The following is a 27,423-nucleotide window of genomic DNA, read 5'->3' on the forward strand; positions in this document are numbered from 1 at the left end:
CCAAGGAAGGCTGAGAGATGGATTAAGGCTGAATAGTAGGCAGAGCTTCCCTGGGAGTGATGCTCAGAGACCCATCCTGGTTGGAGAGGAAAAGGAGCTTTTGAAGCAGCCACCCATGATGTGCCACATTGCAGGGCAGGGGCAAAAGAGATCCCTCTGACAGAGCCTAATACCTGAGCCTGCTTATCCACGTGACCACTGAATCAAAGAGTAACTTGTTGCTCCCTGCTCAGCATTTAGTGTCTGGGATTAAATTTAGAAGCTTTCATCTCATGGGAAGGAGAGAATCAGTTGGCTTTGGTGCTGAGCTAACCGTTTTAATCTGGGGTGAGGGAAAATAGAACAGTATTAAAGGTGTGATTAAAGACTGGCCTCCACTTATTACAATAAAATTGAGTTGCTGAGTGGGGCTTCATATATAGGTGCATTAAAAGTGATTAATCAAAGCAACTGCAGTGATTTACAAGACAAAATACTAAGATAGGTCTGAAGCCTCCGGAGCTGTGCTTGGGAACATGCACCCCAGCTTTCCGATAGAAACGTTACGCCAGGAGCTTGGTTTTGCTTTTCTGTTTTGACTCTTGAATTAGGATTCCTGTATCCGCCAGTCCTTGCGCTGCAACCGGTTGACAAAGCTGATAACCCTCCAGCTTCATTTTCTGAACACGAATCAGAGCACGATGTTGATTAACCTGAACAGACAGAACCTGATGGATTGCATCATGTCCCTGCCCAGATTCTACCAGGTAAAGTGACTGAGTAAGGGATGCTGCATCCATTTCACTCACCACAGCACTATAAAGGCTCACAAGGTGAAATGCTGCTCCCCAGGTTTATAATAGAAAATATGTTTGAGAATAAAGACAGCTGGTGGCAGTGGCCATGTTACAGGCAGGTGACAGCACCTGTAGCCCCAGCAGTGTGGGAAGCCAATGGGAAAAGGCATTTTCCTTCTCAGCTTCTGGAATTCACTTAAGGCAAGAAGGACCTCAGACAGAAACAAAGACTTTTTAAAGAGAACCAATAGCCCTTCAACACCAGAGATGGACCCTCCCTCCAACAGCAAGTCGAAGTGAGAATATTCTGGCCTCTTTGGTTTTCAAAGTTAAAGGAGATGAATTCTCCAGACAAAATATGTTTCCCAGTTGTGTGGCCTTTGGACCTTTTCACTGGCTGTTCAGTGACCCCTATTTTGCCATGTCTTGTCCTTTCTTTCCCCCTCTTGCCATGTTCTTAAAGAAATGTCAAGGGGACCTGCTACTCTGTGTTTATATGTTAGCTACAAAAGGATCTCTCAGAACTGGGTGACTGGGCAACAAAATGGCAGATGAAATTCAGTGTTGATTAATGCAAGGTAATGCACATTGGAAAACATAATCCCAGCTATACATATTAAATGATGGGATCTAAATTGGCTGTTACCACTCAAGAAAGATCTTGGAGTCATTGGGATAGTTCTCTGAAATCATCCACTCAGTGTGCAGCGGCAGTCAAAAAAGTGAACAGAATGTTGGGAATCATTAAGAAAGGGACAGATAAGGCAGAAAATATCATATTGCCTCTGTATAAATTCATGGTACGTCCACATCTTGAATGCTGTGTGCTAATGTGGTCGCTCCATTTCAAAAAAGATATATTGGAATTGGAGAAGGTTCAGAAAAGGCCAACAAAAATGATTAGGTGTATGGAACGGCTGAAGTATGAGGAGAGATTAATAAAACTGGGACTTTTCAGTCTGGAAAAGAGACAACTGGGGGGGATCTGATAGAGGTCTATAAAATCATGACTTGTGTAGAGAAAGGAAGTGTTATTTACTCCTTCTCATAACACAAGAACTAGGGGTCGCCAAATGAAATTAATAGGCAGCAGGTTTAAAGCAAACAAAAGGAAGTATTTTTTCACACAACACACAGCCAACCTGTGGAACTCCTTGTCAGAGGATGTTGTGAAGGCCAAGACTATAACAGGGTTCAAAAAAGAACTAGGTAAGTTCATGGAGGATAGGTCCATCAATGGCTATTAGCCAAGAGCGGCAGAGATGGTGTCCTTAGCCTCTGTTTGCCAGAAGCTGGGAATGGGAGACAGGGAATGGATCACTTGGCGATTACCTGTTCTGTTTGTTCCTTCTGGGGCACCTGGCATTGGCCACTATCAGAAGACAGGATAATTGGCTTGATGGACCGTTGGTCTGACCCAGTATGGCCATTCTTATATTAATGTTTGAATGTGTTTATATGTTAATCTTCTGGGTCTATTACAAAATCCTATCTTCTCCTTTCTCTCTTCTCCCAACTCTTAAGGCCCCAAACTGCTTCAAATTCCCTTTAACTTCAGTAAGAACCGTATCTTCTAGCCTTGAATTTCCATCCTATTTTCAAGTTTCTTCTTCCCTCTCCATCATACCTACTCCCCACTCCACATCCCTCTGTTTATCTATAGTTCCACAGTGACCCTTGCGTTCCTCCTTAAAAGAATGGCCTTGAGACAACAGTGTAAAGAACTGAGCCAGAGAGGCCATGGCAGTCTGCACCTGAAATGCTTGAGTACTGCCAAAGTGCAAACAAAAGCAGGCAAAACCACATGGCTGGAAAGCTTCATCAGTTAAACCAGCTTGTGGCCCATCCTAGTCAGTAATTCTGGCATGTTCTCCTTCTAGGTTGCTATTGTGTCTGAGGCTTATGACTTTGTTCCAGACTGGGCTGAAGTTCTGTATCAACAAGTGATTATAAAGGGCGACTTCAATTACCTGGAAGAATTTAAGCAACAAAGGTTACTCAAATCCAATGTATTTGAGGAGATTGCGAAGAAGTAAGTATTTCTGCAACCCTGCATGGCTATGCCTTGTGTCTTTCTGGCAAGTGACTTCAAAGAGAGTGGTTTTATTTGTATTCGCTTATAGAATACAAGTCATCTGGCGTGGTGTCAGCCCAGTACACTGCTTGGGGAGAGCAAAGTTCAGGAGGGATTCTTGCCCCTTATTCCCAATCTTAAGCATGTTGTGTTGCGGCAACCATGCAGTTGGCCCTCCGGAGGGAGCAGCACTGTAAAGTAGCCTGCCCCTCCTTTCTAAGAGCAGCTGTGCTAGCTTGGCCTCTGAGGTAACTCCTCTGCCCTCCTCACCAAGTGCCACCGTGGGAGGAGATCTAGGAACACTGAGGGGTAAAATGGTGATCCCGAAGTGAGTGGCATGGAGATCCCCTGAATGCTAGTTGTAGTTGAGTTTTGTTGTTCTCTCACATGACCTTCTCTCAAGGCAGTAGATACACTGTTTCAATAATTGTGCTCTTGTAGGCTAGTGTGAAAACAGGTTTAATTTATTTATTCATCAGTGCTTAAAGACAGTTCATAACATAGATCACTTGTTTTTATACGTACAAAACTAGTTTTTGTTGAGCTAAAAAGTTATTTCCTGAATGAAACTAGTAACAGTGGTGTTCTTTCTTTAATTGATCTCACAAACAACGTGTAAGAAATTAGCAGCTAATTCTTCCATTGCATAGTCATAAGGAGAAGTTACTGATATGCCATCAAATTAAATATGTTTCAATCATCTCTCACATACCCAGTTCAGATCTTCATTCTTGTACCTTCTCATTGACCTCACGTGCAGGTTGGCAGACTCCAGCCCAATCTGTAAAATAACTATCCAGAGGTGGTGTGAGAATTGCTTTGTGTGGCATTTTGTGCATGTCAATCACTCTGATTGCTGTGAAGGGGAAGGAGGATTGTGTGGCTAGCACAGGGAGTCAGGACATTTGGATTCTATTGCCATCTCTGCCATAGACAATGCTGTGAAAGCACGTTGGCTGAGTAACTACCCTATGTTACTGTTGCCAGCTCTGTTGGCCCTTTGTTGCATCATATACAGAATGAGATTCACTGCTCCTGGTGGCAGAGTCCATGTGCTATTTACTATATTGTGAGGCACTTCGCACACTTAGGTGCTGTCAGATACTATCAGCCATTTAGTGTGGTGGAGAGAACTTCCTGCAGGGCTCAGAACTCTTTATAACCTAGTCAGCTTTTTGTCTTTAACAAATGTCTAGCTTTAAAATAACCTTTGCAGAAGAGTATGGAGAAGCAAAACACAAATCCTTTCCAAGAACCATCTCTACAAGTTCCTCTGCCCCCCCTCCCCACCCCCAGCCTGCATTTTTCTTTAGATATCAGAACTTCTTCCCATCTCATGTGATGTTCTTCAGCTTTGTCAATCTTATTTGTAAGCTTGCCCTTTCTCCCCTTTTAATATAACACAAAATTCTGTCTCAGGGTCAAACAGCACCAGCCAACTGAGACTGCTCAGAAAAATCTGAAGACGTTACTGACCTACTGTGAAGACATCTACCTGTACTACAAATTGGCGTATGATAACAAGTTTTATGATGTGGTAAATATGCTTTTGAAGGATGCGCAGACTGGCTGCTGTCTAAAGGATATGCTGGCAAATTAGATTCCAGCCTAAGTGCCATGAAGATTCTAGCCCAGACAAGCAGGAGTACCATGGCTTGCACTGTCCAGCTCCTGGTCCCTTGCTGCTAGGTGCCTTAAAAAAAATTTGCTTCAGTATGTGAAATTTACTATAAAATCCCAGCACTGTTTTGAACGTCCCTGAAACACAGACACTATTAACCCAAAGTTGTTTTGGACAATAAACAATTCTTAATATTTAAATCAGAGTTGAACAAAATGTTTTGTAAAAGCCTGCTTGGTGGGCCTAGAAGATGGTGCTCTGGCCAGCTGGGATTTCAGCCAGACTTTATTCTAAAATGACTTTGGCTAATTTAGAGGCATGGATTACTGGCTTTAGCAGGAATTGCATGCAAGCCTTCTTAAAAACAGCCAAATGCTGAGGATCTTACTGCTGCAAAATTAATGTGTGGTACTTACAGTAACTTAAACGGAACATCAGATCAAATATTTATCTGTTTAAAATGGGCTAATAGATGTTCTGCTGACCTTACAAGATCATTAGTGCAAGTACGATACTTGAAACATTCATATTAAAAAGTCTCTTGCCTATTTTTCCAAAATCTTCAGAGGAAGCAATTTGCCTAGGATACTCCTCTCTAGTGCTTTATGCAAATGAGATTATTTTTACCTGCCCACTGTAAGATTTATAGGAATACCATAATAGTCAGTGACAAGAATGGACTACCTCTGTGTTCACAGAGAGTTAAGATGTTATGTGCTTTTAGAGTACACTCTTCTTTTACCAGTGAAACAAAGGAGAATTTGCTACGTGTGTTGTGCGTGCACACATTATCACAAAGTGTCTAACATTCACCATATACAATTGTTTTGTTTGCTGCTATATTTGTATTTAAAATCTTTAAAGCCTCTAGCATTGGTATTGACTGGCTGGGAATAAACCTCTTTACAGCTGTATGCATTTTGGAAACTCTTGCTTAAATACTAGTTCCTAGTCTTACATGCAAAAGTAAATCACCACTGACTGCTTTGGGGTGGAGTCATGTGCACTAGTTAACTGTTTAAGGCAAACTTATCCAGAAGTGTTTGGAAAAAGGGGGGAAATCTGTTTCTGGTTTTCTGAATAGTTCCAAAATATCTAGACATTATTGTTCATAAACTTTTCCCTGGAGTGTTCTGACAAGTTCTGTATGCAGCATTCCCAGGTGGTGGCCTATCACTGTAGTAGGAATATCAAACATAACAACTGGGCTTGATGTCTTTCAACAGGCTGTTTAAGAATGATCCTTCCATCAGGAAAAGCCTCATCGCTGATCCTGATGACACTGGTGTGTAGGGGAGCTGAGTCTGCTCTAGTGGAAGGGACCAAGTATTTCTATTGCCGTAGGCTGTTTTGTCTCAGTATTCACCCCCACGCTGAGTTGCACTAGTTCCATTGTGACAGAGCAGCACCTCAGGGGAAATGAAGGGCTAGAGTCTCAGGATTTGCTTCCTCGCCCTGGGCTAAGAATGTCTTCGTTTGAGTAGCTTTTTAACTCCCAGAAGTACTTTGAGCACAGGAAGGGCTTCAGATATGGTTAAGTTAAATGTTCAGTAAGACTCAAATGCTATTTACCTTTGGCTGTACCAGTGTATTTTAAAAGCAAAGACCTATTTCTGGAGCTGGGTGTCTTGGTTGGAAGTTTTCTGTTCCATAACCCAGAGTACACACATTTCATAAACAGGAAGAATTGTCCAACTGTAGCAAACAGCTTTTCCTCAAGCTGCCAAGAGTATCCAGTAGCCTAATCCTATTCAGCAGTGTTCCCATTCACCTACACACTGCAAGCTTCAGACAATTTTGTCTTAGTTGCTAGGATAATGCATTTTTGTATGATTAAGATTCTGGTAATTTGCTCCTTGACTGTCCTACCAGATACACTGACTATTGGAGTTCCATATTTCTTGGTAATTAATAGCCAGCTGAAGATTCTTTATCCAGTGAGTCCATTGATTAGTGGCTCTTGCATTTAATTGGATAATAAGATTATCTTGAAGGTCCTGTGTGTTGTGCAGCTGCTTCCATTCCATTCTTAAATTTAAAAAAATGGAGGTTTAATACATATAAAGAATACATACTACAGCTGCACTGTGTAGGCTATAAAAACTGAATTTACTCTAGAACCCAATGTGCTAACTCTATTGAAGTCAGGAAGACTAGTCACATAGTTAACATTAAGTATGTACATCTACAACTGTTTGCAGCATTGAGGCTTGTTTGACATGGTGCAGTTTTGTTTGGAAAAAGCACACCTGGCTATTTCTGCTAAAGCTATCTTAACAGTTGACATCTAAGTGGGATGTTTCTTAAAGATGAAATTTAGTTAAGTGGGGTGAGTGACTGCTTTTCATTTTGGGCTATTAGTCTGCACTTGGTTCACATTTTCAAGTTTATTTTAATGATAAAGGCTACAAAATAACTTGAACATTGATTCCTAAAGCACCATTCTTCAATTCTACCCCAGAGGCAGCTGAATTTCAGTTCACACGTACATCTCTGAAAGATTTTTTCTGAGCAACTGAAAGCAGTATTGTTACTTGAGTACCACAGGTAGAATAAGGAAGCAGCCAGCCAGCCTCTGCCAGGTAAAATATTTTTTCATAGAAAAAGCAACACAGTGAGGATTTTTCATGCCTATTAGCCAAACCATGTTTTAAAGAAGGTCCTGTCAGATCCAGGCTACATCTTTAAAGTGACACTATAAAGTCACATGAGGTAAACAAAACCACCACCCCATACATTAGAAATTGGCTGCCCAAAAAACAAGAGCAAGACCCTTAAGGTTAAGCAAGAAAAAGGTAGCATTATGACCCATCTTAATTGGTATAATTTGAGAGACAAAAGTAAATTCTAGTGACACCCAAGAGATAGATACATACCTGTCAACTGTGCTTGGAGGTAGTGGAGCATCTACAGTTAGTCCCCATGAGTTGTAATACTGGGGAAAAAGTCAAGAAAATAAAGACTTATCACAAAGCTAGAATGATGCTAATGCCTTTCAGAGCATGTAGAAATACACTTGAGATAAAAAGGATGAAGGCTGTAGAGCTAGCTGCACCTCTGACCACCACTTGTCTCTAGATGCATCCACATCTGACTAAGCTCTAGCCCTGGGGCAGTGCACAAGGCAGGCTTTGCTTCTGATCCTCCAGCAGAGATGCAAGAGAGCATGTTTGCCAGGAACAGCTCTGCCAGCTGCATCTCCCTCTCTCAGTAATGTGACTGTTTAGTGTCCTTTGATCTTCAGGCTTCCAGCTTTGGTTGGCAAAACAAGTCTTGTAACTTTGGCTGGAGCCTGGAATTATCACCCCCCCAACTAATAGCTTGGGCATTATGCAGCAATGACCCCCCCCCCACGTTTTCCAAGAGATGGCTTATTGGGAGACATTGTATCCTCTCCCTCTGGGGTTTTGCATACATCCCTGCTATTAAATATTCTAATATAGCCATAAACTATCCCCATAACCAGGTTACATACAGTATTCAGGCCCATGCCCTTCAGACATTCCATTAAATAGTTTTAAACTACAATTCTGGCCCTTAAAATTCCAGTTTTGTTTAAGCTGGAGCTCTGTGTAATGCAGAAATAGAAAGACCTGAGACTACAGACTGAGCAGAGATGTCACATCTAACATTCTTTCGCCCTTTAGTTAAGGGGCAAGTGATATGAACTCCCACCATATGGAAATCTCTAAAGGTCCACTAAGCCCAGGCTTAACATTCCTGACATGAAGGTTAAAAACTAAACAAAATTTTGTGCACATGTATCTGAATTCAGTGTTAAGGATGATGTCCCAAGTGGTTTTGTAACCTTTCCTTGCCATTGTTTTTAGTAAGGTGGGGTGTAATAGTATGTCTTGTTTTAAATTGCTGCTTTAGATTCAACTAAAGTGTGGAAACAGATTTCAAATAAAGGATCGCAGTGCTGAATACACTGCAATCCCATGCCCCAGTTCTGTTTCATTATACTGCCAATTTCAAGGTTCATTCATTTGGAACAGTGAAGTAAGCCACACCAAGAAACGGGACATGCATACTAGACTATAGGGACAAGCTGTCTGGTGGTCACTCACTGCAGCAAGCAGCCACTTCATATTGAAGAGACTCCTCTTTCCTCTTGTCAGCTTAGCTATGTGGCCCAGAAACACTGTTCTAGAGCTTAGTTAACACTAAAATAAGTACTCCCAATACACAGGCTCTGAAGTCCTCACAATAGTGATTTTATTAAATTAGTTGCTTTATAAAACATTGCAGATGTCATAATTGTTAACATAACAATTTGCCCAACTGTAGTAACTGTTGCAGTTTGCTAAGCAGGTTTTTGTAAATGAAAGAAAATGGTAAAGTCCTGTGAGAGTTCTATCGCAGCCCATGAGAACAAAGGAAATTTGGTTCTCAGATAGACACTTAAACCAGGCAGTTAACTGTTAGAATAACCAACCCATACAGCTGCATTAGTAGAAATATTCAGATAAATGTAAACTGCTTATACTCAAGATACCACAAATCATTTTTCAAATGCAACAAGGAACTATTTTCTTGTTTTGACCAAAATAAGTTTTATTTTAAAATGTCATGCTTTGAAAGAATGGGTGCGTATCAAGTGATTAATTTTCAGGTGCAGTATCCTTACTTTGAAGTTAGCAGTCCCCTTCACAATCTATTTTTAAAAAACCCAAGCTCTAACTTAGACAAAGCAATTTTAATACTAAGTGCACACCATGCCTTTGCTGCAAACTGCTTTTGTTCACAAGATAAATCATTCAAGGAGGTACAGTTAAGGCTGCATTACTAAACTGTGCTGGTAATAATACAACTTTTGCTGTGTTGAAATTCATGTCCAACTTAGTGGTTTTGTTACTATGAAACCAGATAGCAACAATTAAAAACATTATTAGAATTTTGGTTTTTTCTGTGATTTATATAGGAATGGAGTTTCATCATTTCAACCCCTTGACGACACAGGTATCCCAATGCTTTAGCACCACCCTGTCAAAGAGTTAAATAACCAGCACAAAGATACTGCACTTCCAATTGTAGCATTTGGCAGAATTTAAAGGAAAAGAAGTTGTGCTACATGTTTAAGGGCAAAAGAAAGACAACACAAGGAAAGATGTCACATGAAGTCTTCAAAATCTTGTACATATCCTCCGTCATATCCTCCATAATCTGCCAGATCATCTTTCATAGTGGCCTTTAAACCACCTCCAGGCACAACCCCTTTTTTCTTCTTTTTGGCTTTACTTTGCTGAGGAAAGACCAAAAAAGCTTTGGTTTATTTTAGAGTCAGTATTAAATGTAACATGCTAATTTCCTTGAAGTGCTGGTAAAAAATATGAAGAATATTAACCCGAGCATCCTGACAGTTTCCTATCTGGGAACTAAATACAGCACACTTCAATTCCCCTGTACTTCTGATCTGTTAGCTGGCAAAAGTGTTCACTTCCTACCACGTAAGGCGTGTGCACTACTGCTGTTGAATTTTACCCCAGAGGCAACTGAATTTAAGTTCAACTCTTATTCATGGCAAACACACTACGTCTAGCAGACTCGCCTCACCATAATCAGAATAGCAGCATGTACTCTATGGTACACTGGAACACCCTTCACCGAACTTATCACACTATCTGCAGCATAAGCTTATTTTCCTGAAGGAAGGGAGACACTTCCCAAATGCAAAATTACACATGTTCAGGTTTATACGGTTACTGATTTAGTTGGTGGGAATATTTTAGAGTTTTATATGGCTTCCCATCACCATAGTATCAGAGCACGTAAAGTCAGGAGCAAAATCCCGAGTGAATTGATGGAGTGTCTGGTTCTTCTGTTTTAAGGTAAAAACTTTGCTCGGGTCTGGTCTTTTTGGTTGGCTGATTTAAAAAAACGAAACGTGATTCAGCCAAGATCACTTACAAGTGGTACGTTGTGAGCTTCCTCCAATATTGTACATTAATACTCCAAAGAGCTACAATATTGTGAGTTACTGAGTTGAGGGGCAAGCTATTTCCTGTATGCTAACATTAACCACTTTGGTAAATTCTTCGTAAATGGATGGGACAAAGGTGCCAGGCACAGAAGGATTAATAGAAAAGTTAGCTAGACCAAAGAGAAATAAATACCTGACCTCCAAATCTGAGATTTGATTTAAAAAAAAAGCGCCAAGTTTAGCATCCTGATGAAATTCAGCTAGCAAAATCAGCAGTGAAGCACAAACAGCATAACTACGTTCAGCCACAACTGCACCTGCCCTTCTCTTAGCTTTGTAAATAGACAGGGAAGTTCATCTCACTAAAAGTCTAGTTCTATTAGAAATGCAAAATTAGTTCAATATCACTCTACAGATGATTTTTATAGCCAAGTTTACACTGTTACTCTTCTTTTGAACTAAACCATTTATTGTACATTGCCACGAGAGCAGTTTGGAGAACATGCCTAGAAAATGTTTCCAATCACCCACCAATTTTGGGTAGAAAGTAGCAGAGTTGTGCATTTATGGAGCATTTATTATTCACGTTGAAGGCCCAGAAGCAGGTTGCTTCCTTCAAAGAACTCTCTAGTATAAGTTTTGAAACCAGTCTCATTTCAGTTATCTGCTAGGCAGTATGGCTTGGATTTGCCAGTTAATGTTCAGTTAACTATTTTTTAAAACCAATTTTTAAAATTCTGGTCTCATTGACCTTTAGCTATGCAATTCCCTCACAACTTTAATGTTATAACTTTTGCACAAGAAACATTTTACACAATCTGTATAATCACAAAGCACCAATTATCCTATAATCTGATACAGTGTTATCACTCACTTAATGCTTTTTCCACTTAAGTTGTATGGCACACCAGAGAGGCATACTGACATGCTAGCTAGTTCTGTTATCTGCTGTTAAGTCACTCTGATCACATTGATCTTAGTTTTATTAAAGGTTGAGGATAAAGATTCAAATTACTTCCATAAACACGTTTAACTGATTCTAGTTTTCTGGTTTTAACTAAAATATACGCTTCTCCCACCTTTCCAGGACAACTGGACACTTCCACTCCAGCACAGAGGCCAAAAAATTGAACAGAATCAGTGCAAATATGCAAGGAGGTAAAGTTAAAGATTACTGGCAGAACGGTGCTTACTTTACATGAGCGTACTTACGTTTATGAGACATTCTCAAGTTTAGCTCTAGGACGATATCCCAAATCAGAATTTCAATTTCAACCGTCTTCTCATTAACAGTGTTAAGTCAAAAGCACATTTGAATTCAAAACCTAGAACCCCTTAGATTTATAGAAGGTGCACATCTTAGTGCATACTGGGATTATGCAAGTTATGGAAAGACAGTATAGAAAGATGCAGAAGTCTTACCTTCTCTTGTTTTTGTTTTTCACTGCATAGCACTGTCAAAGCATTTGTGATCTTTTTCAAATCATCAACTTCCACTACAAAGAGGAAGAAAATTAGACTTCTACCAATGTAGTTTTCAGAAAGCCTTCAAATAATCATTGAATCCTCTAAAATCCATTAAGTGGAGATTTATATCTGGTAGTTTACCCCTTTAACTGGAGTCAAAATCTCATTGTTAACACTAGGGCAATGTTGATTCTTGGCATCACAGTCGAGGATCTCACATCCCCTTGATAACTTGCGTAATGGGCAGCATAAGATGGCCAACATAATCAATACATTTAGGAGGCCAACATTTGAACAGAGTTACATCTTATGTTTCTAAAGCTTATGCTTCAAGGTTTCAGTCTGCCATTGGTAGGGGTCAGCAAGTGATTCCCCCCTCCCCCAAATCCATGTTAGTTTTTAAATCTTCTTCCTCTGGATCGGGAATGGCCATGGCTGGGGATGGGACATTGGGCAAGGGGGGTTAGGCCTCTGAGATGCCACCGAGAATTCTCTCTCAGGTGCATGGCTGGCTGGTTCTTGCTCACATGCTCAGGGTCTAACTGATCATATGTGGGGTCAGGAAGAAATTTTCCTCCATGTCAGACTGGCAGTGACCTTGGGGGGTTTTCAGCTTCCTCTCCTGTGTGGGGGTACTGGTCTCTTGCCAGGATTATCTGGGTATGTTTCATTTTCCTGCCATTATGGGGGCCTCAAGCCCTGGTGCACTTCAGTCCCTCCTATTCTCTATCTGTGGCACATAAATCTAGTCTCCTGTAGGCTGTAATACCTGGTCTCAATTGGATTGTTCAGTATAGCTTGCAGGTGCTGGGGGACGTTGGAGGCCCATGATATACAGGAGGTAAGACGAGGTTATGTGGTGGTCCATTCTGGCCTTAAACTCTATGAGCAGCACATTATGCCCCTAGATTTGTAATATGGTCAACTGTTTGTGCCTGAAGGTAAATGTTTTGCCTAAAATAAGTTTGAAGGCTCAGAGAGAGAGAGAAGCATCCAGGTGGAGAGGGATGTTACATGCACTTAATGCTCAGTTTGACACTCCTTCATGTTAGAGGATTTGGACTCCAATCTAACAGTTCAGCATCTGTTGCAGTAGGCCAACCACCCACAATGTATTTATATGACACAAGCCACAATATCAAATTGCCACTACACTGAAGGACAGGATGTACAAGCACAGGCAAAAGGGAAGTCTCAAAACAGAATTACGCACCAAATATCTCAGCCATCCAAAGCAGTCAAAACAAGTCACCTGTAGTTTTATTTCAACAGACAGTTACGTTTTGGAATTAAACTGCTCTAAATTTCCAGTGTTATAGGATCTCATTCCCCTACTGAGCTATTTAGAATTAAATGGATCGGGGAGCCTTTTCCTCTTCTTGAATAGAGGTTCTGCAAGGCTGTGTAAGACTTAGATCAGTACAAAATTTGCCTGTATGTTTAAGTGGGCTATCCTGACCTGACAGCACCATTCAGAGAAGATCAATCACAGAGGAAACACCACCTTCATTAAAAGATGAAGAGCATGCAAGTACTGATTCTCAGTCAGGTAGCAGTCAAAAATAGTCTCTGGGAGGGGTATCAGTGCATCATTTAATGTAGGACTGCATAAATCCCAATTCAGTTTTACTTGATTAATATGTTTACTACTTTAGCCCTCCACGGAATGTGCTAGGAAATCTCACACTTGAAATAAAGACTTACATGAAATACATACGTCTCGAACTAATGCTTCCAAAAAACTGGCATAATGTAGAGATTTTTCATACTGTGTAATTTTTTCTTTTAATAATTTGCCAAACTCCGTAAAGTCATCTTTTGAAGATGGATTCATGGCATCTATTCCACAAGTATTATTTACACCTGCAGTGAAAAACATAGTATCAGAGAAAATATTGGTGCATTTAACTGTAGTTTGTGTGGGAGGTGAGACTGACCACACAACGTAAGCCCTCTAGCCACAGAACAGGTAATTTATCTCTACTCCCCTTCAGTTCCTTACCTCAGCTGAAATGACCAACAAGGCAGCAAGAGCCCAAACAACTTCAGTTACTAACAATTCATGCTGGATTTGAACTAGTGATTTAAGTGAAAGGCTACATATCCCATGAGTTGTACTGAACCACCTACTCTGGAATAGTACTGGAGACAGTATTTTCTCCTTACATAAATTCTAGGCCTCAAGCCTGCAGTACTAGGTTTAGTTGGGATTTTTTAAATTGACTATTAGGATTGTGACTTTTCTCAGGCTGTCAAGCGATTAAAAAAAATGAATCGCAATTAATCACACTGTTAATAGAATACCATTTATTTAAATATTTGTGGATGTTTTATACATTTTCCATTATTGATTTCAATTGCAACACAATACAAAGTGTACAGTGCTCACTTTATATTTATTACAAATATTTGCACTGTAAAAAATAAAAATAGTACTTTTCAGTTCACTTAATACGGGTACTGTTGTGCAATCTCTTTATCATAAAAGTTGAACTTACAAACTAAACAGAATTATGTACAAAAAACCCTGCATTCAAAAACAAAACAACGTAAAAACTTCAGAACCTACAAGTCCACTGAGTCTGACTTGTTCAGCCAATTGCTCAGACAAATAAGTTTGTTTACATTTACAAGAGATAATGTTGCCCACTTCTTAATTAGTGTCACCTGAAAGTGAGAACAGGCATTCGCATGTCACTGTTGTAGCCAGCATCGCAAGATATTTACATGCCAGATGTGCTAAAGATTCATACATCGCTTGATGCTTCAACCACCATTCCAGAGGACATGCGTCCATGCTGATGACAGGTTCTGCTTGATAACGATCCAAAGCAATGCAGACCAACGCATGTTCATTTTCATCATCTGAGTCAGCTGCCACCAGCAGAGGGTTGATTTTCTTTTTTGGTGGTTCGGGTTCTGTAGTGTCCGCATCGGAGTGTTGCTCTTTTAAGACTTCTGAAAGCATGCTCCACACCTTGTCCCGCTCAGATTTTGGAAGGCACTTCAGATTCTTAAACCTTGGTTCCAGTGCTGTAGCTATCTTTAGAAATTTCATATTGGTACCTTCTTTGTGTTTTGTTAAATCTGCAGTGAAAGTGTTCTTAAAATGAACAACATGTGCTGAGTCACCATCCCAGACTGCTCGAACATGAGATCTACGGCAGAACGCGGGTAAATCAGAGCAGGAGACACACAGTTCTCCCCCAGGGGTCAGTCACATGTAATTTACCCCTTATTTTTTAACAAGCATCATCAGCGTGGATGCGTGTCCTCTGGCACGATGGCCAAAGCATCAAGGGGCGTATAGATCTTTAGCGCATCTGGCATGTAAATATCTTGCGACACCAGCTACAACAGTACCATGTAAACGCCTGTTCTCACTTTCAGGTGACACTAATTAAGAAGCGGGGAGCATTATCTCCCATAAATGTAATGTGGCAAATTGCTGGCACTACTTTGATGGGTCTCGCGCTCTCTCTTCTTGGGGAGGGTTCAGGGCACCATTTCTCACCCCTGAACTGGGGTATTAACTGCCTCACTAGTGTCCTAGAGGAGGGGAGTGGAGAGGGAGGGACCAAGGCCCGCCCTCTACTCCGGGTCCCAGCCCAGGGGCCCTATGGAAAGCGGTAAACCACTTGAACTAGCAGTTCCTTCCCCTGGGCTACTTCCCTCTCCTGCCCTTCAGCTTGTGGGGCTTCCTGCCCTCCCTCTGCACAAACCAGGTGTCCTTTTACCTAGGGTCTTAGACTTCTTAGCCCACCGCAGCACTTCTCCAAACTCTCCTCTGCTTCCCTCCAAACTGCTCTCTGCTCCAACACCAATCCACTCTGCTTCAACTCCTTCCCTTGTCTGATTGAAGCAGGGGGGTTTTATCAGGTGACTGGCTTCAGGTGCTTTAATTAATCTATAGCAAACTTTCTTCCCTCTACAGGGAATAAGGCTCCCTTCTAACACTCTCCTGCTGCCCTCTGGCCATGCTGTATCACATAAAACAAACTTGTTTCTGTTAGCAATTGTCTGAACAAGAAGTAAAACTTAGTGGACTTGTAGGCTCTAAAGTTTTACATTGTTTTGTTTTTGAGTGCCGTTATGTAACAAAAAACCCTACATTTGTAAGTTGCACTTTAATGATAAAGATATTGCACTATAGTACTTGTATGAGGTGAATTGAAAAATACTATTTCTTTTGTCAGGTTTCAGAGTAGCAGCCGTGTTAGTCTGTATTCGCAAAAAGGAAAAGGAGGACTTGTGGCACCTTAGAGACTAACCAATTTATTTGAGCATGAGCTTTCGTGAGCTACAGCTCACTTCATCAGATGCATTCAGTGGAAAATACAGTGGGGAGATTTATATACATAGAGAACATGAAACACACACTAATGACAGTGATCACTTAAGGTGAGCTATTACCAGCCGGAGAGCAGGGTGGGGGACAACGACGACGACTGGACTTTTTGTAGTGATAGTCAAGAGACTGGGAGTGGATGGGTCATTACACAAAGTAAAACTATTTCCCCATGTTTATTACCCCCCTCCACCCCCCACTGTTCCTCAGAGGTTCTTGTCAACTGCTGGAAATGGCCCACCTTAATTATCACTACAAAAAGTCCCCCCCCATAATAGCTCATCTTAAGTGATCACTCTCGTTACAGTGTGCATGGTAACACCCATTGTTTCATGTTCTCTATGTATATAAATCTCCCCCCTGTATTTTCCATTGAATGCATCCGACGAAGTGAGCTGCAGCTCACAAAAGCTTATGCTCAAATAAATTTGTTAGTCTCTAAGGTGCCACAAGTCCTCTATTTTTTGTGTATCATATTTACAGTGCAAATATTTGTAATAAAAATAAAGTGAGAAGTGTACACTTTGTATTCTGTGTTGTAATTGAAATAGATATAGTTTAAAATGCAGAAAAACATCCAAAATATTTAATACATTTCAATTAATTGGGATTATTTTTTTTAATTGTGATTAATTTTTTTGAGCTAATCGCGTGAGTTAACTGCGATCAATCAACAGCCACAGATTTTTCCAAACCAAAGCAGACTGGATTATTTCTGAAGAAAATCACTAAAAAAATACAAGTGAAAGCACTCCCAGAAAACATGAAGGCTGTATTAAACCCACTGCATAATTCACTTGGTAAGTAGGGTGAAAAAAATCCAGTTTATTTATATTGGATTTTTTATTGTAGTTTTAAATGTGTATATAAATATAAATCTGGTTTTACAAACTACATTAAGGCCTAAATTTATAATCTCAAAAATTTAAACAAAATAAATGTTGTCATGAACCTCTATCAGAAACCTGGATTTATGCTGGAAATGGCCCACCTTGATGATCATACACATTGTAAGGAGAGTGATCACTTTACATAGGCTATTACCAGCAGGAGAGTGGGGTGGGGGGAGAGAAAACCTTTTGTAGTGATAAACACACATTTTTTCATGATTTGTGTGTATAAAAACAAACATCTTCTGTATTTTCCACAGTATGCATCTGATGAAGTGAGCTGTAGCTCACGAAAGCTTATGCTCAAATAAATTGATTAGTCTCTAAGGTGCCACAAGTACTCCTTTTCTTTTTGCGAATACAGACTAACACGGCTGTTACTCTGAAACCTATCAAAAACTATAAGTTAAAGGCTGCTTTTCTATATAAAAGAAAGAATCAGTGGAAAAACATCTAATTTTTGAGGTCAAGCTTTATAAATATGGCACAGTAGGTCATGAACTATACTAAGGGCTTGTTTTGTTTAATAAAAATAAGTTTTATATGCTGTTGTGTGGTTAATTAAGTTCCAGTCACAATCCTAATGCAGCTTGATGCAAATCATGAGCAAAAAGTTAATTATCTGGTAAATAAGCAATATATCATTCACCACTTTAGAACATACTAAAAATGTACAAATTAATAAGAATTTGAAAATATTAAGCTATATAATTGCTTAGATAAATGTACAGTGTACTCTGCTAGGTAGCAAAAAGATGCACCAAATTTTGTGTAAAAGCTCCATTTAGTTGTAAATCAATATGTTTTAATGGCATATTAACCAATGAGAATGCACCTTTCTTTAGAAAACAAGTACAAATGAAAAAGAATTAAAACAGAAGATTTGAGTCACCAAGTGGAAAGCCTCAATTTAAATTGCCTTGATTTAAATCAATCCATCCTGTTTGTAAGGAAGTTTATCAATACTTTGTCAATTCTATCAGGAAAGCACAAGACAATAGTGAGCCCCCCAACCTAGTTAAATTTACCATTCTTTTAACTGCCTTTAGAAGCCAAATACCCTTTCACCAACTTCATTGCTTTTTCAACACTTAGCTCAGTGGCTCTCAACCTCTCTGTACTCCTTTCAGGAATCTGATTTCTCTTGTGTACTCCCAAGTTTCACCTCCCATAAAAAACTACTTGCTTACAAAATCAGACAAAAATACAAAAGCATCGCAGCACTCTGACTGAAAGGTGGCTGACTGTCTCATTTTTACCACAGAATTATAAAATAAATCAATTGCAATATAAATACAGTACTTACATTTCAGCATGTAGGCTACAGAGCAGTATAAACAAGTCACTGTCTGTAAGAAATATTAGTTTCTTCTTTGAGCACTTGTTCATGTCAATTCCAGTCAGGTGTGTGCCGGAAGATTTTTTTCCCTAGCAGTATACATAGGGTCGGCCTGGTCACACCTTCATGGTGCCCAATATAGGGCACTGCTGACCCGACCCCTCCCTCAGTTCCTTCTTGCCGGGTACTCCGACAGGGGTAGGAGGGAGGATATTGGCATGGACATGAACAACACATCTCGAAGAACAACAGTTACAAGAAGGTGAGTAACCGTTTTTTGTACTGACTTCACCAGTGCTTTTTATGTAGACTGTTGTAAAAATAGGCAAATATCTCGAAGCATTGATGTATCCCCTGGAAGGCCTCTACGTACCCCCAGGGGTACACATAACCCTGGTTGAGAACTACTGACCTGCCTTATCACATAATTTGACCAAACTAAACATACTTAATTGATGCTGAACCACCCCCCTCAAAAAGCCTCACCCACCCTCACAGGTAATCTGGCTGCACTTTGGAGAGCATCCCAATTAGAAGCTACCAGTTTCTTCCTCCCTACTCCTCTTCATACAAAAGATGGCTATTGGCTGAGAAGTTCAATCAGGCAAAGCAATCCTACCCAATTTGCTACAGCCACTTGTAGGCAGAAAATGCAATTTAGTTTCTAAATGACAGGTTTCAGAGTAACAGCCATGTTAGTCTGTATTCGCAAAAAGAAAAGGAGGACTTGTGGCACCTTAGAGACTAACCAATTTATCTGAGCATAAACTTTCGTGAGCTACAGCTCACTTCATCGGATCTGATGAAGTGAGCTGTAGCTCACGAAAGCTTATGCTCAGATAAATTGGTTAGTCTCTAAGGTGCCACAAGTCCTCCTTTTCTTTTAGTTTCTAAAGACATTGTGTGGTGCTTGAAATGAGAGAGTCATTATGATCTATGCTTCCAGATATAAATAGACATGTCATTTGAACACAAACTTCTGGTTGATATCAGCGTAACTCACATCCACTGCGACGTTCGTAATGTCTGACTCCAAACTATCAAAAGTAATTGTGCTAGTTCTACAACACACATCACAGATGTTTCCCCAAACATACTGTGTCTTAAAAGTTCTCAACACCAAAAGGCATTGATTCTTACCTACGACTGTCTATACAGTTATGAAATAGCTTTAGCTGGATGCCAAGTTTCAGCCCGATATTTTTATACCAGTAAGAGTAATATCACAGCAGTCCTACTTTTTTTGATCAATATACTGCTTTACTTGAAAACTAGATTTAGAATTGATTGCAGTTAACTTTCTAAATTACTTCTCCCATACTGTACCACCACCAACTACTTGCTTGGATTAGGTGTATCCACACTTACCAAACGTTTCTTTCGCTAACTCAAGATCTGACTCCTCTTGTAATTTCTTTAGCCGTAGTTTGTCTGCTAACTGTTCTTCTGGTGTAAGTTCTTTAGCTTCCTCTGGTGCCTCTAACTAAAAAAAAGTATAAAAAGTAGCATGATTGACCCATGGCAAGTCTTGCATTTCGGTCATTATTGCTAACCAAGCATAAGCAATCTACTTAACTAAAAGTCTTCAAATAATGTCAGCTTACATTGGTGGCAAGTGAATTACATTTCTTGCCCAGGAATGGAGCAGTTGCAGGTGTGGTCATTTCAACAAGCTAACTGAACAGCATGCTTCTGCTTGAAGTAATTATTCCTGAAGTGCAGGCGTTCTGTTCTTAACAGCAAGCCTAACTTGTGTTTAAACATTCCAAGCTGAAATGCTGATAACCACAAGCATGCTACAGGCATAAAAATACCAAAACCCTCAACAAAAGTAATTTCACACAATGGTGAGTATTATAAACTTAATGTACACACTTAGAAGAAGGATGGAAATAGGATAAGTACTATTTCAAACTCTTAGATGTTCAAGTTCTTATACAGACTACATCAGGACTATTCTTTCCTAGATAACTCACTGTAGGGGCACGTTGTAAGTATCAGGCCTTTAATTCTCAGACTACATTTGTTTTTCTAGACTGAACAACAATAAGCAGATCTCCCTCTTCCCATAAAAAGCTAAAATCCTGACAGTGACATCTTACTCTTTTTTTAATCTCCTCTTGCTTTTTCTTCAGCTGCTTTTCTCTCTCTTTTATTTTTTCTGCTATTTTCTTCTTTTCTGAAACTTTTGATTCTGTAAAACAGTGAACAAAGCCCTTTTAAAGAAATCTAGTGCATAAAGAACATTGTCACAATGTGGGGAAAAAAGCACCTAGAGCTACGATCCAATTCAGAAACCAGAGGTGACTAATGTGAAAAGCATGCACTGTCATCCACACATGCACAACCCTTGGTCTATTATGTCCCATAAATACAGTTCATAAACTTGGAACACAGAAGCCAATGTTCTTCTTTGTTCTGTATACAATGAAGTGTGCTCCTCCCACAGTCCTCACCTGCTTTTATCTCTGTCTCTTTTTCTTCTTCCTCCTCTTCTTCATCATCCCAGTTATCCTACCAAACAGGAAGGAGTATGAGTTATCAGTATTTATATCTTACTTCTGAACCACTAAAGGTATCTGTGCAGAAAGAACTGTCTACACTGCACTTTCATCATTAAAACTTTTGTCGCTCAGGGGTGTGAAAAAAAAACAACAACCCTGAAAGACAAATTTTAACAGCAAAAGGTGCTGGTGTGGACAGCGCTTTCTCAGCAGGAGCCGCTCTCCCATCAATGAAACTACCGGCCCTCATTCGGAGTAGTTTTATTTTGTCTCTGGGAGAGCTCTCTTCCGGTGACAAAGAGTGGCTACACTGCGCACCTTGCAATGGTGTGGCTGCAGAGGCAAAGCCGCACCATTGTAAGATGCACAGCGTAGACATGGCCTTAACGTATATCGCAGTAACAGGCAAACTCATGTTCACCACAGTTACAGAAGCAAGACAAAAAAAATGCCACAGTCCATTTGCTGGGCAAAAATTATTATAAGAAAAAAAATTAATTATGAGTAGATATCTGATAGAATGACTTGATTCTTCTCTATAGCACATCCGTCACCAGAAACAAAACAGGCTTAACAGAATATAGAGGACACTGATTTTGTGCCATAAATTAAGCATTACAGAATCAGGGCGGAGAGCCCTGGTAGCAGCAGCAGTGTTATTTGGTGATTAAATCTGAACATAAGCCACTTAGTGCCCATCAGGGTTTAAAAATGTCAAAAGCTGCCATGACAGGCATACCACTTAATGCACCAGGGGGATGACAAACTATCAGTATCTGTGACAGGAGCACTGTTAGATTCATAGAGTTAAGGCAGAAGGAACAATTATTCAAACTAATCTGTCAGTTTCAGGGTTAACTACACCTTTGATCCCCTTCCTGGTCTTCCTCGAGGGCACCCACTTAAGATTTTAGGCTTCCCAGCCATCACCGCTCTCACAGCGGAGACCTGCGTCTCTCTCCTTTCAGACTAGAGGTTTAGGTTCCCTCTGCACCTCACTGCGATTTTCCAGCAAGTCTGCCCAGGATCCAGCACCTGTGGTTAACTCTTTCTCCAGGGGCTATAACATTGTACACCAGGTACCAACCAGCCTTCACAAAGCAAACGACATTTATTCTTGGGGCAAAAGCATGACAGGAAAAAAAAAATCTACATGCATGCTAAAAGCCTACCAGAGGTCACTTCCAGCCCCATCATGGGGCTCTGCTGTGCCTGTCTCTCAAACTCCACAACTTGGTTTGCACCCTTGGTTACATGTTCACATAATTTTTGGGATCAGGAACCAGACCCCAACTGGATAGTTCAACTATTTCTTTACACAGCTCGGGCCTTTGATCTCCAGTCTCAGGGAATTTTACTAGTCAATGGCCCTCTCCTCAGGAGTAGCTTCAAAGGAGGGGGGTTTACATAACCTGAGTTGCATAATTTGCATTAACCACTCCCTGGTTAACAACACTTATTGTCCTTAAAGTCCCTGCCTATCTAGTACATTCAATAGTCCTTTGAACTCCTTACACTTCCAGTTCTGACATGTCACACTGACTTCCTGCGTACCACAAAGACAGAATTTTGTCCAGTAATTCCAGCATTGAACCCATAGCTACTGGTTGAGCTGTTACAGCTTATCCTTTAGAACATCACTCAATCCTGATTTAAGGACTCCAAATGATGGAGAATCCACCATGTCCCTAGGTAAATGTTGTTCCAATGGTAGATTATTCTCACTTTAAAATTTGCACTTTGCTTGGTCTGAATTTTTTCAGCTTCAACGTCCAGCCACTGGATTTTGTTACGCTTTTCTCCATGTGATTAAAGAGCTGTTTACTGTCATATCTCTTTTCTATAATTAAGTCACCACTTAGTGGTCTCTTGGATAAACTGAATAGATTGATATTAACTCTCATCAAAAAGCATATTTTCCCAATCTCAAATAATTCATGTACTTTTTCTGAACTCTTTCCAATTTTTTCCATCAGTTTAAAATGTCCCTTACTTAATGGTCTCACTAAAGCTATAGAGAGTGGTACAAACACCTACCTATCTCTAGTCAGCATTCACCTGCTTATACATCAAAAGATCATGTTAATTCTTAGCCAGTGCACTACATCAGCTCACGTTCAGTTGACCCCAACATTTCTTTCAGAGTCACTGCTTTCCAAAACATGGTTCCCCATTCTATAACTGTGATCAAAATTCTATTCCTAGGTGTATGACTCATGCATTAAAATGCACGTTGTTCAGGTAAACCCTGCTTACCAAGAGAGACACATTGCTCTATAGAACTAACTCTTCAATTATTCAATACTTCACCAATTTGCATCCGCTACAAACTTTGTCAGCAGTGGTTCCTTCCAGATCATAAGATATTGAATAGATTAGGCCAGGAATAGATCCCTGCAGGACTCTGCTCAGAACATCCCCACTGGATGTGGATTCCCATTTAAAATTATTTTCAGATCAGTTTAAATGCATTTAATCTGTGCTGCTTTGATTTTGTAAAGGGTAATGTAGTCAGAATGTTAGGAGTACTAAGTCAGCCTCCTTACAAAAATCTAAGTATGTTAACACAATTATATTCTCACCTACACTTAACCTCAACAAATAATATCAAGTTTCACAAGACCTGTTTTCCTTCAAATCATGTTAAGAGTCAGTGTGTTACCATACCAGATTACCAGGTGTAAAACAAACAAAATGAAGTATTACCTCACCTACCTTGTCCTTGGAATTGAGAGATTACTATAAGCCAAGGTAATCATAAAATCATAGGACTGGACGGGACCTTGAGAGGTCATCTAGTCCAGTCCCCTGCACTCGTGGCAGGGCTAAGTATTATCTAGACCAGGGGTCGGCAAACTTTTTGGCCCGAAGGCCACACTGGGGTTGCAAAACTGTATGGAGGGCCGGGTAGGGAAGGCTGTGCCTTCCCAAACAGCCTGGCCCCTGCCCCCTCTCCGCCCCCTTCCACTTCCTGCCCCTATCAGAACTCCTGACCCATCCAGTCCCCCCTACCCTCTGCTCCTTGGCCCCTGACCACCCCCTCCCAGGGCCCCCAGACCCTACCCTCTATCCAACCCCCCCACTCCATGTCCCCTGACTGCCCCGACCCCTATCCACACATCCCGGGACTCCCACACCTATCCAACCCCCCCATTCCCTGACCACCACCTCACAAACCACTGCCCCATCCAACACTCCCTGACAGCCCCCTGGGACTCCCTGCCCCTTATCCAACCCCGCTGCCCGCCCCCTTACCATGCCACTTAGAGTGGCAGGATTGGCTTATTGGAAAGCCTGGGCGGTGGGTGGGTGCAAGCCGCACTGTCCGTGCGGCGCCATAACTACGGGGGAGAGGAGTCAGGGCCTAGCCTCCCCGGCTGGGAGCTCAAAGGCAGGGCAGGACGGTCCCACAGGACGGATATGTCCCGCAGGCGGTAGTTTGCCCACCTCTGATCTTGACCATCCCTGACAGGGGTTTGTCCAACCTGCTCTTAAAAACCTCCAACATGGAGATTCCACAACCTCCTGAGGCAATGTATCCCAGTGCATAACCACTCTGACAGGAAGTTTTTCCTAATGTCCAATCTAAACTGCCCTTGCTGCAATTTAAGCCCATTGCTTCTTGTCCTATCCTCAGAGGTTAAGGAGAACAATTTTCTCCCTGCTCCTTGGATCAACCTTTTATGGACTTGAAAACTGTTGTGTCCCCTCTCAGTCTTCTCTTTTCCAGACTAAACACACCCATTTTTCCCCCCCAATCTTCCCTCATAGGTCATGTTTTCTAGACCTTTAATCATTTTTGTTGCTCTTCTCTGGACGTTCTCCAATTTATCCACATCTTTCCTGAAATGTGGTGCCCAGAACTGGACACAATATTCCAGATGAGGCCTAATCAGAGCGGAGTAGAGCAGAAGAATTACTTCGAGTCTTGCTTACAACACTCCTGCTAATACATCCCAGAATGATGTTCGTTTTTTTGAAACGGTGTTACACTGTTGACTCATATTTAGCTTGTGGTCCACTATGACCCCAAAAATATGACTACTGTTACTGGAAATTCATGTCAACTAGTTGAAGTGTACTGGAGGGGAAGCTAGAATCAGTCTTACAAATGCCAAATAGTCTTAAATTAATATGTAGATGAACTTGGATGTCCTGGTACTTGGCTCATCAAATCACAGTTAAAAACTGAGGTCTGCTGTCTCATACTAGTGGTTAAAGTGAGGTATTGATGCTTAGTTCCATTACTGTCAGGGCATCAGATAAACACTGTAGCACAGCAATAAGAATGTAAACCTTGAATTTTGCAATCGCTAAGCTTACCTTAATGGGTAACTATAGATCAGTTAGCTTGACGTTGACCCCAGGCAAAATTATGAAAAGGCTGATGCAGGATGCAGCCAGTAAGGTAACGTCTACGTTGCAGCTTCAAGGGAGCCTCCCGGCCTGAGTAGACAGACTTGCGCTAGCTCAGCTCGAGTACAGCAGAGTGGATGTTGTGACTCGGCTGGCAGCTTGGGCTCGCCAGCCCACCCAACTCCCCGAGTCGGAGAGGTTACCCAAGTCTCAGCCGGAGCTGCAACGTCCATACTGCTATTGTCAGCGTGCTAGCTTGTGCTGAGCTAATGCAAGTCTGACTACGTAAGAGTGGCCAGACTGGGTCAGACCAATGGTCCCTCTAGCCCAGTATCCTGTCTTCTGACTGTGGCCAAGGCCAGGTGCCCCAGAGGGAATGAACAGAACAGGCAATCATCAAGTGATCCATCCCTTCTCACCCATTCCCAGCTTCTGGCAAAAAGAGGCTAGAGGCACCGTCCTTGCCCATCCTGGCTAATAGCCATTGATGGACCTATCCTACATGAATTTATTTAATTCTTTTTTGAACTGTGTTATAGTCTTGGCCTTCACAACATCCTCTGGCAAAGAGTTCCACAGATTAACTGTGCGCTGTGTGAAAAAATCTCTTTTATTGGACCAACTTCTGTTGGTGAGAGAGAAGCTTTCAAGCGTACACAAACCTGAAGAAGAGTTCTGTGTAAGCTCGAAAGCTTGTCTCTCTCACCAAGAGAAGTTGATCCAATACAAGGTATTACCTCACGCACCTCTCTAATATCCTGGGACCAACATGACTACAACCCTGCATCTGTCAACTACACGCATTTCATAAACAGCTACTTTCACAACTGTTGCAAAGTACAGTTTACAGATTGCTTCCTCATCTGATCCCATCCTTCACAGATGCACCCTTTCTAAGAGTGTGTGGTTGGAGTGAAATCCTCATGTAGAAGTGGGGTGCTGTGATCATGAGATTTTGCAAACTCATTTGCAGACAATAATGGGTCTGGTTCAAGCTGCTTGGTATCTTCCTGAGGAACCCTCTCTAAGGGGAGTTGTGGGCAATTGTTCCTCTGCCCCAAGGACTCTCTCATGGTATGCCACAGGAGCCTACATGGTCACCTCCCACTCAGTGTGCATATGCTGCTGCTGAGAGGTTTAGTGAGGACACATGGGCTGCAGTGCATTTAGCAGGCTGATGACCCCCAGCACTACATCTCTATCACATCTGACCCAGCTAGGACAAACCACATGGTGCCTAGATGAGAGCAAGCTGAGATTTAATCCAGACAAGACTAAGAATCTTCGCAGGCTGGGAAAAGCAGCTGGAAGGATTTCCAGAATTTGTATCCGCACCCCTTACAGAAGGATCACAATCAGTTGTAAGACAGGTAAACAACTTGGGGGTGTTAGACCCTGGGCTGCTCCTGGTCCATGAAGTGCTGCAGCCAAGAGTGCTTTCTTCCCACCTGTGCCTGCCAAGAAGAGTGTGACCTTTCCTCTCCAGTGCAGACCATGCCACAATTATCCATGTCTCGTCATCTCAAGATTATATTGCTGTGATGCACGCTACATGGAGCTTCCCCTTGACCTCATTTGGAAGGTGAAGCTAGCATAGAATACTGCAACTCACTTGTTAAGTTTAGTTGAACACTGGGAGCATATTAGACCAATGCTTCATCATCTGTATTGGGTTCCAGTGAACATCTGGTGGGAATTCAAGGTGTTGATTTTAAAATGGTTTTAAAATAGACCTGACTGTATGACTGAGCATCTCTCCCCCAGTGACATGCTGCCACAGTTGAGATTAGTAGAGGCACTCCAGCTGCACTTCTTTCTAGATGAATGAGGCAGATCTGCTAGCAGGGCATTTTCTGAGAGAGATCCTGTTTCAGGACTCACTGCCCCACCTTGGTCTGCCAAACCTATCCTACCCCCTTCCCCTGCCTCCTGCACTTCTCTAAACTGCTGGGGGGCACTCAATTGAGGTATATATATTTATGGGCAGTCCTTTGTGATTTTTTATTTATGGGATAGGTGTCCAGGGCTCAGGATGTGCACCTACAATTACATTCTAGAAATCTAAATACATTTCATTTGGAGAAAACAAGTTTCATCGTCTGTTCATTGTTATGCGAACTGAGAA

At 41.3% G+C, this 27,423-nt stretch overlaps 2 protein-coding genes across 4 annotated transcripts in view; one reads left to right on the top strand and one right to left on the bottom strand.

Moving 5' to 3' along the window:
* The window catches only part of SPG11 (SPG11 vesicle trafficking associated, spatacsin), a 63,879-nt gene extending 59,041 nt beyond the window's left edge, over positions 1-4,838 (top strand). For both annotated transcript variants that reach the window (XM_048867452.2, XM_048867453.2), the window contains exons 38-40: positions 591-746; positions 2,657-2,808; positions 4,270-4,838. In XM_048867452.2, coding sequence (XP_048723409.2) covers positions 591-746; positions 2,657-2,808; positions 4,270-4,450 — 489 coding nt within the window. In that variant the 3' untranslated portion in view covers positions 4,451-4,838. The remainder of the gene's footprint in view (positions 1-590; positions 747-2,656; positions 2,809-4,269) is intronic.
* Positions 3,294-27,423, bottom strand: part of EIF3J (eukaryotic translation initiation factor 3 subunit J) — a 29,283-nt gene continuing 5,153 nt past the window's right edge. The window contains exons 3-9 of one of the 2 annotated variants that reach the window (XM_048867457.2): positions 20,895-20,952; positions 20,541-20,632; positions 19,807-19,921; positions 13,566-13,724; positions 11,817-11,890; positions 7,348-7,406; positions 3,294-6,499 (exon numbers count right to left, since the gene is read on the bottom strand). In XM_048867457.2, the coding sequence (XP_048723414.1) occupies positions 6,337-6,499; positions 7,348-7,406; positions 11,817-11,890; positions 13,566-13,724; positions 19,807-19,921; positions 20,541-20,632; positions 20,895-20,952 (720 nt within the window). In that variant the 3' untranslated portion in view covers positions 3,294-6,336. Of the gene's footprint in view, positions 6,500-7,347; positions 7,407-8,667; positions 9,717-11,816; positions 11,891-13,565; positions 13,725-19,806; positions 19,922-20,540; positions 20,633-20,894; positions 20,953-27,423 lie in introns of those variants that run through there. The other variant, XM_048867458.2, reaches the window with a different exon arrangement.

The sequence above is a fragment of the Caretta caretta genome, chromosome 10 (assembly GCF_965140235.1).
Source record: "Caretta caretta isolate rCarCar2 chromosome 10, rCarCar1.hap1, whole genome shotgun sequence".
Lineage (NCBI taxonomy): Eukaryota > Metazoa > Chordata > Testudines > Cheloniidae > Caretta > Caretta caretta.